Source organism: Oncorhynchus mykiss, chromosome 23 (genome assembly GCF_057628025.1).
Source record: "Oncorhynchus mykiss isolate SJ-2025 chromosome 23, ASM5762802v1, whole genome shotgun sequence".
Taxonomy (NCBI): Eukaryota; Metazoa; Chordata; class Actinopteri; order Salmoniformes; family Salmonidae; genus Oncorhynchus; species Oncorhynchus mykiss.
Window position 1 is genome coordinate 49,656,367 of NC_143044.1, and position 16,664 is coordinate 49,673,030.

The 16,664-nt window shown below is 39.4% G+C and overlaps 1 protein-coding gene across 10 annotated transcripts in view; it reads right to left on the reverse strand.

The window, feature by feature from the left end:
• LOC110503044 (neurexin-1a) overlaps positions 1–15,677 on the reverse strand; it is a 747,078-nt gene extending 731,401 nt beyond the window's left edge. For all 10 annotated transcript variants that reach the window (XM_036960883.2, XM_036960887.2, XM_036960882.2 and 7 more), the window contains exons 1-2: positions 15,506–15,677; positions 12,545–13,978 (exon numbers count right to left, since the gene is read on the reverse strand). In XM_036960883.2, coding sequence (XP_036816778.2) covers positions 12,545–13,259 — 715 coding nt within the window. In that variant the 5' untranslated portion in view covers positions 13,260–13,978; positions 15,506–15,677. The remainder of the gene's footprint in view (positions 1–12,544; positions 13,979–15,505) is intronic.
• Positions 15,678–16,664: the final 987 nt, after the last annotated feature.

The following is a 16,664-nucleotide window of genomic DNA, read 5'->3' on the forward strand; positions in this document are numbered from 1 at the left end:
TCAATGTTATGTCATACTTATGTAAATTCTGGCAAATTAATTATGGTCGTTGTTAGGAAGAAATGGTCTTCACACAGTTCGCAGATCAAGCTAGTTAACCTAGTAATATCATCAAACATGTGTAATTAACTAGTGATTATGTGAAGACTGATTGTTTTTTTATAAGATAAGTTTAATGCTAGCTAGCAACTTACCTTGGCTCCTTGCAGACACAAGGTCCTTTTGAAGCTGCACTTGTGTAACAGGTGGTCAGCCCGACACGTAGTCTCCTCGTGAATTGCAAGTAATCGGCCATAATCGGCGTCCAAAAAGGCAGATTTTTATTACCGATTTTTAGGAAAACTTGAAATCGGCCCTAATTATTCGGACATGACGATTAATAGCTCGACCTCTAATATTTATAGCTAACATTATCATCTCCCTATAGCTAATAGTATCATCTCTATTTAGCAAACAGTATCATCTCTCTATAGCTAATAGTATCATCTCTGCTGAGCTAACAGTATCATTTCTCTATAGCTAACAGTATCATCTCTGTTTAGCTCAAAGTATCATATCTATTTAGCTAACAATATCATCTCTGTTTAGCTAACAATATCATCTCCCTATAGCTAACAGTATCATATCTGTTTAACTAACAGTATCATCTCTGTTTATCTCTGTACATCACCAAATACCATGATGTACCATTAGGCTGACATTGTCTCTGTTACATTACATGATACAGATTGCGGGAAAGCAGGGGTATGTATGTACACAGTATCTCTATTTCCTTATAATGCAATAGACTACAATAATACCTGCATATCAGGAGGTTTCCCTTGAAAAAGAGGTATGTTTAAATAAAAGCTATTTAAATATATGACAGTGTGATGTATGGAGAATAAGAGTCAATTACAGTTACTCACCTAGCATTTTCGCACATATAGCTCTAAATGTCATCTTAGCATATACAGTAACAGTCAAAAGTTTGGACACACCTACTGATATTCATTTTTTTGAAACTATTTTCTACATTGTACAGTAATAGCGAAGACATCGAAACTATGAAATAACAGATATGGAATCATGTTGTCACCAAAAAAGTGTTAAACAAAAAAAAAAAATGTTTTATGTTTGAGATTGTTCAAAGTAGCCACCATTTTTCTTGATTACAGCTTTGCACACTCTTGGCATTCTCTCAGCCAGCTTCATGAGGTAGTCACCTGGAATACATTTAAATTAACAGGTGTGCCTTGTTAAAAGTTAATTTGTGGAATTTCTTTCCTTAATGCATTTGAACCAATTAGTTGTGTTGTGACAAGGTAGGGGTGGTATACAGAAAATAGCCCTATCTGGTAAAAGACCAAGTCCATATTATGCCAAGAACAGCTCAAATAAGAAAAGAGAAAGGACACTCCATGATTACTGTAAGATATGAAGGTCAGTCAATGCAGAAAATGTCAAGAACTTTGAAAGTTTCCTCATGTGCTGTCGCAAAAACCATCAAGCTCTATGATGAAACTGGCTGTCATGAGTACAGCCACGGGAAAGGAAGACCCAGAGATACATCTGCTGCAGACAATACAATACATTACATTAAGTAACAGACACATTTCAAGTAACAGACACATTTCAACATCAACTGTTCAAAGGAGACTGTGTGAATCATGGTCAATTTGGTCAATTTTCTGCAAAGAAATCAATACTAAAGGTCACCAATGAGAAGAAGACACTTGCTTGGGACAAGAAAAACAAGCAATGGACAATTGACTGGTGGAAATCTGTCCTTTGGTCTGGTGAGTACAAATTTTGACATTTTACATTTTTGTTTCCAACCACTAAGTCTTTATGAGACGTAGGGTAGGTGAACAGATGATCTCGGCATGTGTGGTTCCTACCATGAAGCATGGAGGAGGAGGTGTGATGGTGTGGCGGTGTATTGATGGTGACATTGTCTGTGATTTATTTAGAATTCAAGGCACACTTAACCAACATGTTTACAGTGCCGAGCAAAAGTATTCACCCCCTTCGAGTTTTTCCTATTTTGTTGCATTACAACCTGTAATTTAAATTGAATTTTATTTGGATTTCATGTAATGGACATACACAAAATAGTCCAAATTTGGGAAGTGAAATGATTTTTTTTTATTTTTTTTAAATAAAATAAAAAATTAATAAAAGAAAATTGGTGTGTACATACTGCAGAAACTTTGAACACACCACAGAGCACCATTAAATCCATTATTAAAAAATGGAAAGAACATGGCACCACAACAAACCTGCCAAGAGAGGGCTGCCGACCAAAACTCATGGACCAGGCAAGGAGGTCATTAATCATAGAGGCAACAAAGAGACCAAAGATAGCCCTGAATAAGCTGCAAAGCTCCTCAGCGGAGATTGGAGTATCTGTCCATAGGACCACTTTAAGCTGTACACTCCACAGAGCTGGGCTTTATGGAAGAGTGGCCATAAAAAAATAAGCAAACATGTTTGGTGTTCGCCAAAAGGCATGTGGGAAACACCCAACACGTATGGAAGATGATACTCTGGTCAGATGAGAATACAATTTTGGCCATGAAGGAAAACGCTATGTCTGGCGCAAACCCCATATCTCTCATCACCCCAAGAACACCATCCACACAGTGAAGCATGGATGTCGCTAAATACAGGGAAATTCTTGAGGGAAACCTGTTTCAGTCTTCCAGAGAATTGAGACTGGGATGGCGGTTCACCTTCCAGCAGGACAATGACCCTAAGCATACTGCTAAAGCAACACTTGAGTGGTTTAAGGGGAAACATTTACATGTCTTGGAATGGCCTAGTCAAAGCCTAGACCTCAATCCAATTGAGAATCTGTGGTATGACATAAAGATTGCTATACACAAGCAGAACCCATCCAACTTCAAGGAGCTGGAGCAGTTTTGCTTTGAAGAATGGGCAAAACTTCCAGTGGCAAGATATGCCAAGATAATAGAGACATACCCCCAAATACTTGCAGCTGTAATTGCTGCAAAAGGTGGCTCTACAAAGTATTGACTTTCTGGGGGTGAATAGTTACGAAGGCTCAGGTTTTCCGTTTTTTTTGTCTTATTTCTTGTTTGTTTCACAATAAAAAAATATTTTGCATCTTGAAAGTGGTAGGCATGTTGTGTAAATCAAACGATACAAACCCTCCAAAAATCTATTTTAATTCCAGGTTGTAAGGCAACAAAATAGGAAAAATGCCAAAGGGGGTGAATACTTTAGCAACCCACTGTACCACAGCATTCTGCAGCGATATGCCATCTCATATGGTTTGTGCTTAGTGGGACTATAATTTGTTTTCCAATGTACAGTGACCTAACACACCTCCAGGCTGTGTAAGTGCTATTTGACAAAGAAGGAGAGTGATGGAATGCTGCATCAGATGACCTGGCCTCCACAATCATCCAACCTCAACCCAAATGACCTCAACCCAAATGGTTTGTTATGATTTGGACCGCAGAGTGAAGGAAAAGCAGCCAACAAGTGCTCAGCATATTTTGGAATTCCTTCAAGACTGTTGGAAAAGCATTCCAGGTGAAGCTGGTTTAGAGAGTACCAAGTGTGCAAAGCTGTCATAAAGGCAAGGGGTGGCTACTTTGAAGAATATAACATTTTAAATATATTTTGATTTGTTTAACCATTTTTTGGTTCCTACATGATTCCATATGTGTTATTTCATAGTTTTGATGTCTTCACTATTATTCTGTGATGTAGAAAATAGTAAAAATAAAGAAAAAGCCTTGAATGAAAAGTTATCTCTAAACTTTTGACTGGTACTGTACATTTCCTGCCACCATAATTATATTGACAGGTGTTTGGCTCTTTGACATCTTGTTTACCACATACACCTTTGTTAATTACAGTATTTTTATAGCGTTATTCATTTTGACAATTTGTTGAAAGCCAACTACTTTTCTGTCAAAGTCACATGGACTAAATATAGTTCCAGACAGCTTCTTTGAGATGTCACTCCCCCCTCCCCTTCCAACTTATTTTTACTGTTCCCTCTCTCCTCTCCTCCCTTTTTTCTTTCTCCTATCCTTGTGCTTCTCCTCTCCTCTCTTCCCTCTCATTGCCTTCTCTCCTCACTACTGTCTCCAACTCCTCTCTTCACTGTAGGGAAGTACGTCACCACACCTAGGTTGGACAGAATTGGGTTACCACATTCGCCACCATGCTGCTCAAAAGATAAATCCCAAACCACAGCATTCTATCAGAATGAATCATTTCAGAGAAAATACTTAATTGTGGCGCAACATGTTGGAGGCCACCTTAAAACAGATTGTATTATGTTAATATGACATGGCAGATTATCAGTATTTCTCATATGAAATGTCAATGGTTTGTGTATGATTTCAAATAGTCACGAAATCTGTCTTTTTTTCAGCCAGTCAGAGTAGTATTGGCTTGTGCTATCCTGGCGATTTCAATACAATGAAGTATCTGCCTATAGTATAGAATGTATCACATACCATCACCACCATCACCATCACCACCATCACCATCACCATCATTATCACCACCACCATCACCACCACCATCATCACCATCACCACTATTACCACTACCACCACTACCATCAACACCACCACCATTACCACCACTACAATCCCCACCACCATCACCATCTACACCAACACCACTAACATCACCACCACCACAACCACCACCATCGTCACCACCACCAACAACACCACCACCATTACCACCACTACAATCCCCACCACCATCATCAACACCACCACCATCACCAATAGGATACCTGTCCTATTCCCTCATAAAACAATTAAGAAAAAAGGTTTTCACCTTTTTTATACTGACTTTGCTGATAACTTCTTTAATGAGGAAAAAACATACTTACTTTGACTTTGACATGTGGTTGTCTCATATAGCTATCTTAAGATGTAGGTTGTAATTTGCTCTGGATAAGAGTTTTTGCTAAATTACTCAAATGTAAATTTACAGTACCAGTCAAAAGTTTGGACACACCTACTCATTCAAGGGTTTTTCTTTATTTTTACTATTTTCTAGGAGGAGTTCCCACATATTCTGAGCACTTGTTGGCTGCTTTTCCTTCACTCTGCTGGTACAACTCATCCCAAACCATGTCAATTGGGTTGAGGTCGGGTGGTTGTGGAGGCCAGGTCATTTGTTGCAGCACTACATCACTCTCCATGGTCAAATAGCATTTACACCTGAAGGTGTGTTTTGGTCATTGTCTTGTTGAAAAACAAATGATAGTCCCACTCAGCGCAAACCATATGGGATGGTGTATTGCTGCAGAATGCTGTGGTAGCCATGCTGGTTAAATGAGCCTTAAATACTACATACATTTCAGACAGTGTCACCAGCAAAGCACCCCCACACCATCACACCTCCTCTTCCATGCTTCACTGTGGGAAGCACACATGCAGAGATCATCTGTTCACCTACTCTACGTCTCACAAAGACACGGAGGTTGGAAACAAAAATCTCATATTTGGACTCATCAGACCAAAGGACAGATTTCCATCGGTCTAATATCCATTGCTCGTATTTCTTTCCCAAGCAAGTCTCTTCTTCTTATTGGTGTCCTTTAGTAGTGTTCTCTTTGTAGCAATTCAACCATGAAGGCCTGATTCACGCAGTCTCCTTTGAACAGTTGATGTTGAGATGTGTCTGTTACTTGAACTCTCTGAAGCATTTATTTGGGCTGCAATCTAAGGTACAGCTAACTCTATTGAACGTATCCTCTGCAGCAAGAGGTTACTCTGGGTTTTCTCCTCCATTGGCTGTCCTCATGAGAGCCAGTTTCATCATAGGCCTTAATTGTGTTTCCGCACTTGAAGAAACTATCAAAGTTCTTGGAATTTATCCGGATTGACTGACCTTCATATCTTCTCTTTGCTTATTTGAGCTGTTCTTGCCATAATATGGACTTGGTCTTTTACCAGATAGAGCTATCTTCTGTATACCACCCCTACCTTTTCTCAACACAACTGATGGACTCAAACGCATTAAGGAAAGAAATTCCCGAAATGAGCGTATTCATTACAGAGGAAAAAGGAAAGCACGGCGCACCCGCGTGACCGCGCAGTAAACAACTGATTGGCCTCAGCCTAGTCCACTTGTTGAAACAGCTCTTATTCGACCTCCTTCCACAATAGAAGCCTCAATCAACATTCTAAAGACTGTTGACATCTGCTGGAAGCCTTGGGAAGTGCAATCTGGCCCCATAGACACAGCATATTGGATAGGCAATCACTTAAATGAAACTACAAACCTCAGATTTCCCACTTCCTGGTTGGATTTGTCTCAGTGTTTCGCCTGCCATATGAGTTCTGTTATACTCACAGACATCATTCAAACAGTTTTAGAAACTCCAGAGTTTTCTATCCAATACTACTAATAATATGCATATATTAGCATCTGGGACAGAGTAGCAGGCAGTTTACTCTGGGCACCTTATTCATCCAAGCTACTCAATACTGCCCCCCTGTCACCAAGAAGTTAACGAGAAGTGTATCTTTAAAATGGTGTAAAATACTTGCATGGTTGAGGAATTTTAATTATGAGATTTCTGTTGGTTTGTAGTTGCAATTTCAATGGCTGTTGGCAATGTGGGACGCTAGCATCGCAAACTTTCCCAGAGAGGTTAAACCATGCGAAAATATAGAACTGATGTACATATCCACATGGCTTCTCTATGGAGTAATTGTTGTCATAGTCATTGGGCCACCAGCCATCCAAATGTCATGATGGGCCATGAGAGGTATGAAGCCACGAAAATAGGACATATCATTCATCATCTGTCACCTATATGGGACTATTGCCCCATATTGAACGCTGGTCACCTCATATTGTATTCATATACTGTTGTTTACTTACTGTGTATGTCTCTACTGTATTCTCCACATAGATTATCCTAATATACCTACTACTGTACATACAATTTTCTTTTCCAGATTCTTTACTGTCTATACACACCATGTATTTATATTCTGGATTCTGACACATTCTATACCGTCTATACACACCATGTATTTATATTCTGGATTCTGACACATTCTATACCGTCTATACACACCATGTATTTATATTCTGGAATCTGACACATTCTATACCGTCTATACACACCATGTATTTATATTCTGGATTCTGACACATTCTATACCGTCTATACACACCATGTATTTATATTCTGGATTCTGACACATTCTATGCCGTTTATACACACCATGTATTTATATTCTGGATTCTGGCACATTCTATACCGTCTATACACACCATGTATTTATATTCTGGATTCTGACACATTCTATACCGTCTATACACACCATGTATTTATATTCTGGATTCTGACACATTCTATACCGTCTATACAAACCATGTATTTATATTCTGGATTCTGACACATTCTATACCGTCTATACACACCATGTATTTATATTCTGGATTCTGACACATTCTATACCGTCTATACACACCATGTATTTATATTCTGGATTCTGACACATTCTATACCGTCTATACACACCATGTATTTATATTCTGGATTCTGACACATTCTATACCGTCTATACACACCATGTATTTATATTCTGGATTCTGACACATTCTATACCGTCTATACACACCATGTATTTATATTCTGGATTCTGACACATTCTATACCGTCTATACACACCATGTATTTATATTCTGGAATCTGACACATTCTATACCGTCTATACACACCATGTATTTATATTCTGGATTCTGACACATTCTATACCGTCTATACACACCATGTATTTATATTCTGGATTCTGACACATTCTATACCGTCTATACACACCATGTATTTATATTCTGGATTCTGACACATTCTATACCGTCTATACACACCATGTATTTATATTCTGGATTCTGACACATTCTATACCGTCTATACACACCATGTATTTATATTCTGGATTCTGACACATTCTATACCGTCTATACACACCATGTATTTATATTCTGGATTCTGACACATTCTATACCGTCTATACACACCATGTATTTATATTCTGGATTCTGACACATTCTATACCGTCTATACACACCATGTATTTATATTCTGGATTCTGACACATTCTATACTGTCTATACACACCATGTATTTATATTCTGGATTCTGACACATTCTATACTGTCTATACACACCATGTATTTATATTCTGGATTCTGACACATTCTATACCGTCTATACAAACCATGTATTTATATTCTGGATTCTGACACATTCTATACCGTCTATACACACCATGTATTTATATTCTGGATTCTGACACATTCTATACCGTCTATACACACCATGTATTTATATTCTGGATTCTGACACATTCTATACCGTCTATACACACCATGTATTTATATTCTGGATTCTGACACATTCTATACCGTCTATACACACCATGTATTTATATTCTGGATTCTGACACATTCTATACCGTCTATACACACCATGTATTTATATTCTGGATTCTGACACATTCTATACTGTCTATACACACCATGTATTTATATTCTGGATTCTGACACATGCTCAGTCTAATATACCTACATTTGATTGTTTTTTGTTTTTTAAAGATTTTGTTTATGTGTGTATTTGCATTGTATTTGTGAGACATTCTACTGCCCTGTTGGAGCTGGTAACACAAGACATTCTACTGCCCTGTTGGAGCTGGTAACATAAGACATTCTACTGTCCTGTTGGAGCTGATAACATAAGACATTCTACTGTCCTGTTGGAGCTAGTAACATAAGACATTCTACTGCCCTGTTGGAGCTGGTAACACAACACATTCTACTGCCCTGTTGGAGCTGGTAACATAAGACATTCTACTGCCCTGTTGGAGCTGGTAACATAAGACATTCTACTGCCCTGTTGGAGCTGGTAACATAAGACATTCTACTGCCCTGTTGGAGCTGGTAACATAAGACATTCTACTGCCCTGTTGGAGCTGGTAACATAAGACATTCTACTGTCCTGTTGGAGCTGGTAACATAAGTATTTCACTGCACCTGCTACAACACCTGCAAATCTGTTTACGTGACCAATGAACTTTAATTAGATTATTAATTCTATGTATATATACATATGAAACTGTCTACTGTAGGCAACATCACCATCATGGGTGTATCAGCATAAACCATCCCCCAAAACCAATGGAGGAGTGTTCCTAAGTAGCACCTGAGAGCGGGTTCCTATTTGGGTTCCCAATCTGTGACTGCTATTCCAGACATATTCTAATGAGATCATGTTGGCAATGCTGGAGCTATATGCACAAGACAATGAAATGTACTAAATTGTCTATATCAAATTGGGTGCATAAACTGCCCCCACACCCCGAATCAAGGGAGCCCATGAGAGATGGTTCCTATTTGAGTTTCCACCCTGTAAGAGACTGCTCTCATGTGGGGTGATATTCCTCTCAGGCTGCACTCCTTCACTCCTCCAGGAGTCAGTTTTATATTTCTGTTCAAGCCCCAGAATAAGTACCACCAATTGAACATAGTATCTAATGTGAGAATAATTTTTGAGGTGTGGCCTTAAAAATGTGTGACAATTTCAAGCAGCGCTACTGGTGATATTTTAGGTTCACAATTGATTATGGCAGCGATTTTGCCAGGGGAGGTGCACAGCAGCATAATCAGTAGCCTATAACCAATGTTTTATTAAAATCTAATGAACAGTAAAACAGTCAACAGACAATCCTGTTTTTTTCTTTATTTTGGACAGAATTTATTTTCATGCAGCTTGTGCGAAAAGTTTGGACTATGTGCGATGCCCGTTGGATGAAAGGTGTCAGTGACGGTAGGAAGTCTGTTTAGGAACCGTTTTTCCTTTATCATTTTGTAAAAAATTGGCATCTTCCACTTTCATCTGTTGGACCTATCTGTCAAACCAATCGCTGTCCTTGGATACTGAATCTGCTTGTAGCTTAGGCTATTTGCCTGCTCGTCTGTTTACCTTTCACGTGGCAAAGTCATTTATTATAATGGTTAGGCAAGGTCCAATTGTCCATGGCTCCAAGATGCAGGTGTCCATGGCTCCAAGATGCAGGTGTCCATGGCTCCAAGATGCAGGTGTCCATGGCTCCAAGATGCAGGTGTCCATGGCTCCAAGATGCAGGTGTCCATGGCTCCAAGATGCAGTTGTCCATGGCTCCAAGATCCAATTGTCCATGGCACCAAGATGAAGTTGTCCATGGCTCCAAGATGCAGTTGTCCATGGCTCCAAGATGCAGTTGTCCATGGTTCCAAGATGCAGTGCATTTTCGAACTACAAATTCAATGTGTGTAGACTAATATATCCATGTTGAAGCCAACAACAAAAAACTAGATAGGCTACATGTTTGTTGTAACTAGGCCTATTGTAGGGTTAATGTATACTATTTAATATACTATCTTCAGTGAATAGGACAAACATCCATGCCTCCTGCCATAGAGCCCTTAGGCCTACGCATGCACACAGCGCCTTAGGCTCATGGAATTAGAGGTATGATTTATGACATCATGATTCTGACCCGATCCTATTTAAAACTATTGGTGTTGGTTTAAAAAACAGATTGATTGTTTTCTGTTTAATTTGATTAAAAATCAAACTTGTTAGAAAGATTCACCATCCATGAAAACATATATGGCTCAAATGCAATTTTGGCTGTTATTTCTGGAGAAGTGCAACTATGATCTGTAAGATGGTTCCACGATGTTTATAAAACATTACATGTGTAAACAGTATAATGATGAGTGGACATTACCCCTTTCTCCGTACCATACATCTTTATCCAGCTCCTGTGAAAAGTTTGAATGTGTGTAAAACCCTCCATAGTCTGTTGCCTTGTCTGTATTATACGTCCATGGGGTGCAATTATGGTGCCTGGAACTGTATTTAAACATGACCTATTTATAAAAAAAGTTGTTTCATTTTAATTAGACATTGATTAGAATTATACAATGTTTTAAGGCCTTACCAATAGCCTATCCAATGTAATCTTGCTCATTCACTAGGTTTGTCATGTCCATGGCCAGACTACACTTTACATTAGGCCTAGCCTCTATAATGTAAATGCTATAGCCTATGTTTAACAATGTGTTTCCATATTAAAAGAGATGCAATTAGAGTGATGTTGACTGTAAACATGTTCAACATATTAGGACATATGAGGCAGGCTATTTAACAAACTACTGTAGGCTATGATGGACTGACATTTGAATTGGAGTTGATGACAACACAATAGATGACCGTAAATACACAACTTGAAGCTATCACATATTATTTAGCAATGGCGCATGTTCTGATTGGCCATATAGGAGCGAAGCCTTGACACACCCACAACTTGTTTACTCATCAAAACCCAGACTTTTTGCTCCACTGCCAACTACTGCGCCCATAATTTTGGTTGTGGTAATAGCTGACACAGCCCTGAACCTATAACGCTGCCGCCACCGCTAACATTTACCATTGTGTTAGAGTTGTTAAAATAAAGCCCTAAGTGTGTATCCCTATGGGCCGTGGTCATAAGTAGTGCACTATGTAGGGAATAGGGTGCCATTTGGGATGTAATTTAAAGCTAAATGTGGTCTTTATACTTCATCAACAAAGCCAACAAAGTGCAACAAGGAAATGACAATAACAGAAAATAGAGCTGTTCCAAACAGTAAAACTATTCAAATGTCCAACCTCTGCCTTCAAATCACAGGACAATCTGGTCCAGCATTGCACCAACATCTATAGGCCAAGATTCAGCCACAAAAGCAACTGAACAATGTATGAAGTCGACTTTCTTCTCTGAAATTCTAACCTTAAAATCAAGCAAAATGTCACCAAGAAAAGGTTTCTTGTGTATTTCATAAAACTACTTAATTTATAATGCTTAGATGATGTTATTGTAATCACTTATCAACAAACAGTAGATCTAGTACAGGTAGCAAGGTCTGGAGACTTGGTTACATTATATTATGCAATGCACAAAATACTGCATATAGGTACTGCATATATTATTCATATATGTGCATATCATGTCCTTCGTCTTCTTCTAAATGTGTATTACTATTTATGACTTGAAACATTCAGAAGGCGCTAAAGTCATTGGAGATAAAACAACTTCATAGGTCAACCATTCCCCTGGTGACCTTTTGCAGGTAGAGGCAAGACACCTTAGAGAATGAGGAACACCTGCATGTTGGGCTAATGAGCCTTTGCAGGAGCACAACCACTCATTAACAACCTTAGAAACAACTATGACGACATATGTTAAAAAAGTGTTGTATAATGATGAACGTATTTTGCACTGGGAATTATTGAATTATTAGTGAGGGCCTACAGGCGTATAGGTCTGTCGGCCTAGTATAGAGGAAGGGATGACGTGCATTTGCTGTAAACTGTAAGATTATTATTAGCCAACCTCTCTAAATGTTGGAAAACTATCAAAGATCATGTTGTGTTGTTGTTTAGATAAAGGGGAATTGACGAGTATTGTTAGTAGGCCTAAGCCAGGCAACGGTCTAAAAGGGAATCCAGATATCTTACCGTCGCTGCAGTCCTTGCCCTGGTATCCAGTCTGCGAGCAGTCGCACTTGGGTTCGTGGTTAATGACATTACAGACCCCTCCGTTTAAACACATGTTGGCCACCGCACTGCAGAGGTCGTTAATGACCCCCGCGCTGTTTAGGAGAGCCGAATCTGTCTTGTTGACCTTTACGTCCGTTATCCATCCGGTAAAAGGCACCTGGTCCTTGACAGCAGCCAGCGTTAACCGTAAAGCCACAGAGCGTAATTCCGGCGGTATCCCCCCAAGGAACAGGTAGCTGAAGACAGTCATATCCTTTCTTTTCGACTTCACTTCGACCCATTTCACTTCTTTGTCCACCATTAGCGTCGTGTTTTTAAAGTTTCTCTTTATTGTCACCGTGTGCCACTGGCTGTCGTTCACCGTGGTGTTGGTTAGAACCATTGCAGGCTCAGCGCAGAAGATGGAGAATCGAAGACTGAGTTTACCGTTGTGTATTAGGAGTTCTAAAAAGTCACAGAATCCCTCGTCATCGAAGTACACTAACAGCCCGTGGGAACTCTTGGTTTTCATGTTGAAGCTCATTTCACTCTCGCAACATGCATTCCACATTGGAAACCTGGCCCACTGGCCCTCTGCACCTGTAAACTCCATAGAGGCCCCTATGTCTACCATACAGCAGACGAGAAGGCATACCCATATTAGATGGGCTCCATGCCGCATTGCAATAACCATGATGTGGCCAAATTGTTCTTTAGGCCTTGATAGGCTACAATACCGCTAAATCAGATTTCTGGCGGGATTTTAATTTATCAAGCTAGAAATTAGGGCTGGGTGATGTAATACACGGACTGACCATTAATAATTGTGAATATGAAATGACACATTGTAAACCTTAACCAATTATGTCGTTGTCATATCCTACCAGCAAGCTATAATAGCCAGCCGGAAAAAATACATAATCGTTGTGTATTGGTCCACTTCTCTGTCGCCCCTAAATCCGAACTCCTGTCTTCTTTTTTTTTATTCGGTCAGACGATTTCCTTTCTTTTATGATCCAGATTTTCTTCCAAAACAGTTGATGGTGATTCAGAAATCAAAAAAACATTTGTTATTCTATTTCTCTTAGTTTTGGAACATGCATAAAGGCTACTTTCGGTCGGTGAGAGGTAGCTAGAGCGCATCAGCCGATTCTACTGCTGCTGAAATGGCATCGATAACCCTCCTATTCACCCCAAGAAGATGTAGCCGGCATCCGGAATCTTTGCTTTTGGCTTCTCACCCTGCATCCTCCAAAACGGGCGCTGAAAAGACCCCTCCAAAACAGAATGGCTGTAATTGGCTGATTGATAAGCGTTGGGCGCCAAACAAGCCAATTGTCCCCCCTCCCCCCTCCCCCCAAGGCCAGTCTCTGATCCACAAAGCTTCGGCTTATAACATAATGAGAAGATGATCTGTAAAAAAGAAAAGAAACATAAGAATGGACAGTTCATTTTGTTTAGTCAGCTTTCCCTTTATCAACCCTAATCGGTATTCACAGGTCATCAAACGCAGCATCATCCACAATCCGCTGGTAGTAACCAGCTCTCACAGTTTTACATCAGAATTAGACAGAGTACTTTCCATGAACTCGGTCATTCCATAAGTGTATCGGAATTATAAAGGTTGTGTAGAAAAGTGTTTCTGCTATTCCAGAGAATCATGCATATCAACTAACTGCTAGAATCTTGTTTTGTCGGTTTCCTCATTATTTCATCTACCTTTTAACTCAGCTTCCAACAGAACTATGATAAGCGCATAATTTAATATTGAAATGATTTTGGAAATGTATTGGTAAGTATTGGCATGTATTTGAATATGCCCAAATATACAGACAAGTGTATTTTCAAATAGAAATATTTAAATACTCCATGTATTTGAACATACGTCTGTTTAGTAATATGGGTATTTGAAATGTAATTGGAACAAGCAGGCTATCTGAAAATAGTTTCAAATAGCCGAGTATCATGAGCAATTATTTGAAAACCGATCAAATACTTAAAATCTAAGTAATTGAATTCGGACACATTATTTTTAAATACTCAAATACACAGAAAATAAGTAGGCCTATTTAAGATGCAAATGCTTAAATACGCATGTATTTGAACTCAGGTCTAGACGGGCCAGACAGAAAGTGGCATTTCATTCAAACCTAAAAGAAAACCATCAAAATAAGCTACCCCGTTTGCTAGACAAACCATCATTGACGGAGGACTGAAAAGTAGTTACAGAGATTCAAAACATATCATGCCAAATTTACCATATAGAATTCTAGAATGCCATGAAGATCAACATGAGATTCCAACCGGTCCCATTCCACTGTCCATCTCAACACATTAGATACTTTTCTATAAATTCGCACCTTCTACAGCAAACAGAATGAGCATGTAAACCTGTTTGTATTAAGCACTTGCCAACATCCCCACAATCTTTCTAACAATTAAATACAATCTATTGATGACACAGTTCAAAACGACTGAAGTGCATTTTGGCTAAGTTTTCAACAGCTGTTCCGTTGCCCGTCTAGCAGCTCAACCTATCAGAGAGACATTAAATCATACATCAAACTAGGTATCGTTAACCTGCATTTAGAACCCGATCATGCATGTCCAGGACCGACTCAAATCATCATCTAAATCATATTTTTCCTTACCGAAGTATTGGAATGTAATCTCTTGTTATGTACAGCACATTTAATATTAATTCGGCTACCCACCAAATAGCATCACCATGCAGTGTTCTTCGACTCAAACTACCCCAATAGATCATCCACACTAAAAACCCTCAACCTCACACTATTTTAGCAAACTCTGAATTACTGCATCACTGATCATCAGAGACCGAGAAAAGAGTTGGCTTCACTCTCTTTTCTTCACTCTATGTTCTAAAACTCAGCAACACCTTCATAACGATGGAAAATAAGTCAACGCATGGTCCTGTACCTTGGCTCTTCCCCCTATTCGATTCTCAGATAACGAAACAAAGTAAGATAAAACAGAGGAGCGGTAAAATCCTGTGATTATGGTGAGGGAGACACTGTCCAAACGTTGCAATCTTCCTCCCTGCAGCGCTCTGCCACAGACGGTCAGAAGGCAGAGACAGCGAGCGGGTCACGTGTCTCTATCTGTGTAGCTGCCTGGATGCGGTCTACTGGGGAGGGGAGGGGCCGAATGCTGCAGCGCCTTGGACAGCAACGCGCGCCGCTGCTGCTGGACGAATTTAATACATATCCGTCCACAGTCACCAACCGACACCAGCTGTCGCCTCGACAGACCTAGGTGATGTCACATTTCGTTATAAAACATCCACGAATTGCATGTTGACGAATTAGTGAAACGCACAGAGGTGGAAAAAAAAGATGGTTACGGTGCAGGGAACATTTGTTTTATGTCGGCAACAAGGGTGGCAAACGAAGGAGAGAGAGGAGAGAGAGAAGTGATGCAATTCAACAACTTCTTCGTATCTCGTGTGCAGCGACGGGATGTGGCGACGTTTGAGACTGGCAGGGAGTTCTCTTGATAATGGGATTTTTATTCCCATGAACACATTCTGTTAGTTGAAGTAGTTTACGCTAAACGACCCTAATTGATTCCCTCGAGTTAATATAACACATATGATTATAGTGGACACTGTCGTTTAGCAAGTCTCACAGCCTACCAAGCAAGCGTATTCTGCAGCCTAAAATGTTCAGATCTTGCTTCATAACCTACATCAATACTACACTGTATGGATATTGTGTATCATAATATATTGTCCTATTTTGGGAGTGATGATACTTGAATATCCATGTGTAACTCTGTGTTGTTGTATGTTATGCTTACTGCTATGCTTTATCTTGGCCAGGTCGCAGTTGCAAATGAGAACTTGTTCTCAACTAGCCTACCTGGTTAAATAAAGGTGAAATAAAAAAATAAAAATATGTCTGATATGGTCTCGTCTAATTAAAAATATAAAACATGAAACAACCTAAGATTTCCATTTCTCTGTTCGTTGTAGTTTGGCAAACTACTCCAACTACACATTTAATCCTATCATTCCATCCCATCTCCAGCCTGTCTGTGTGTGCTATAATGACATGGTCATGGGTAATGTTAGGCTGCA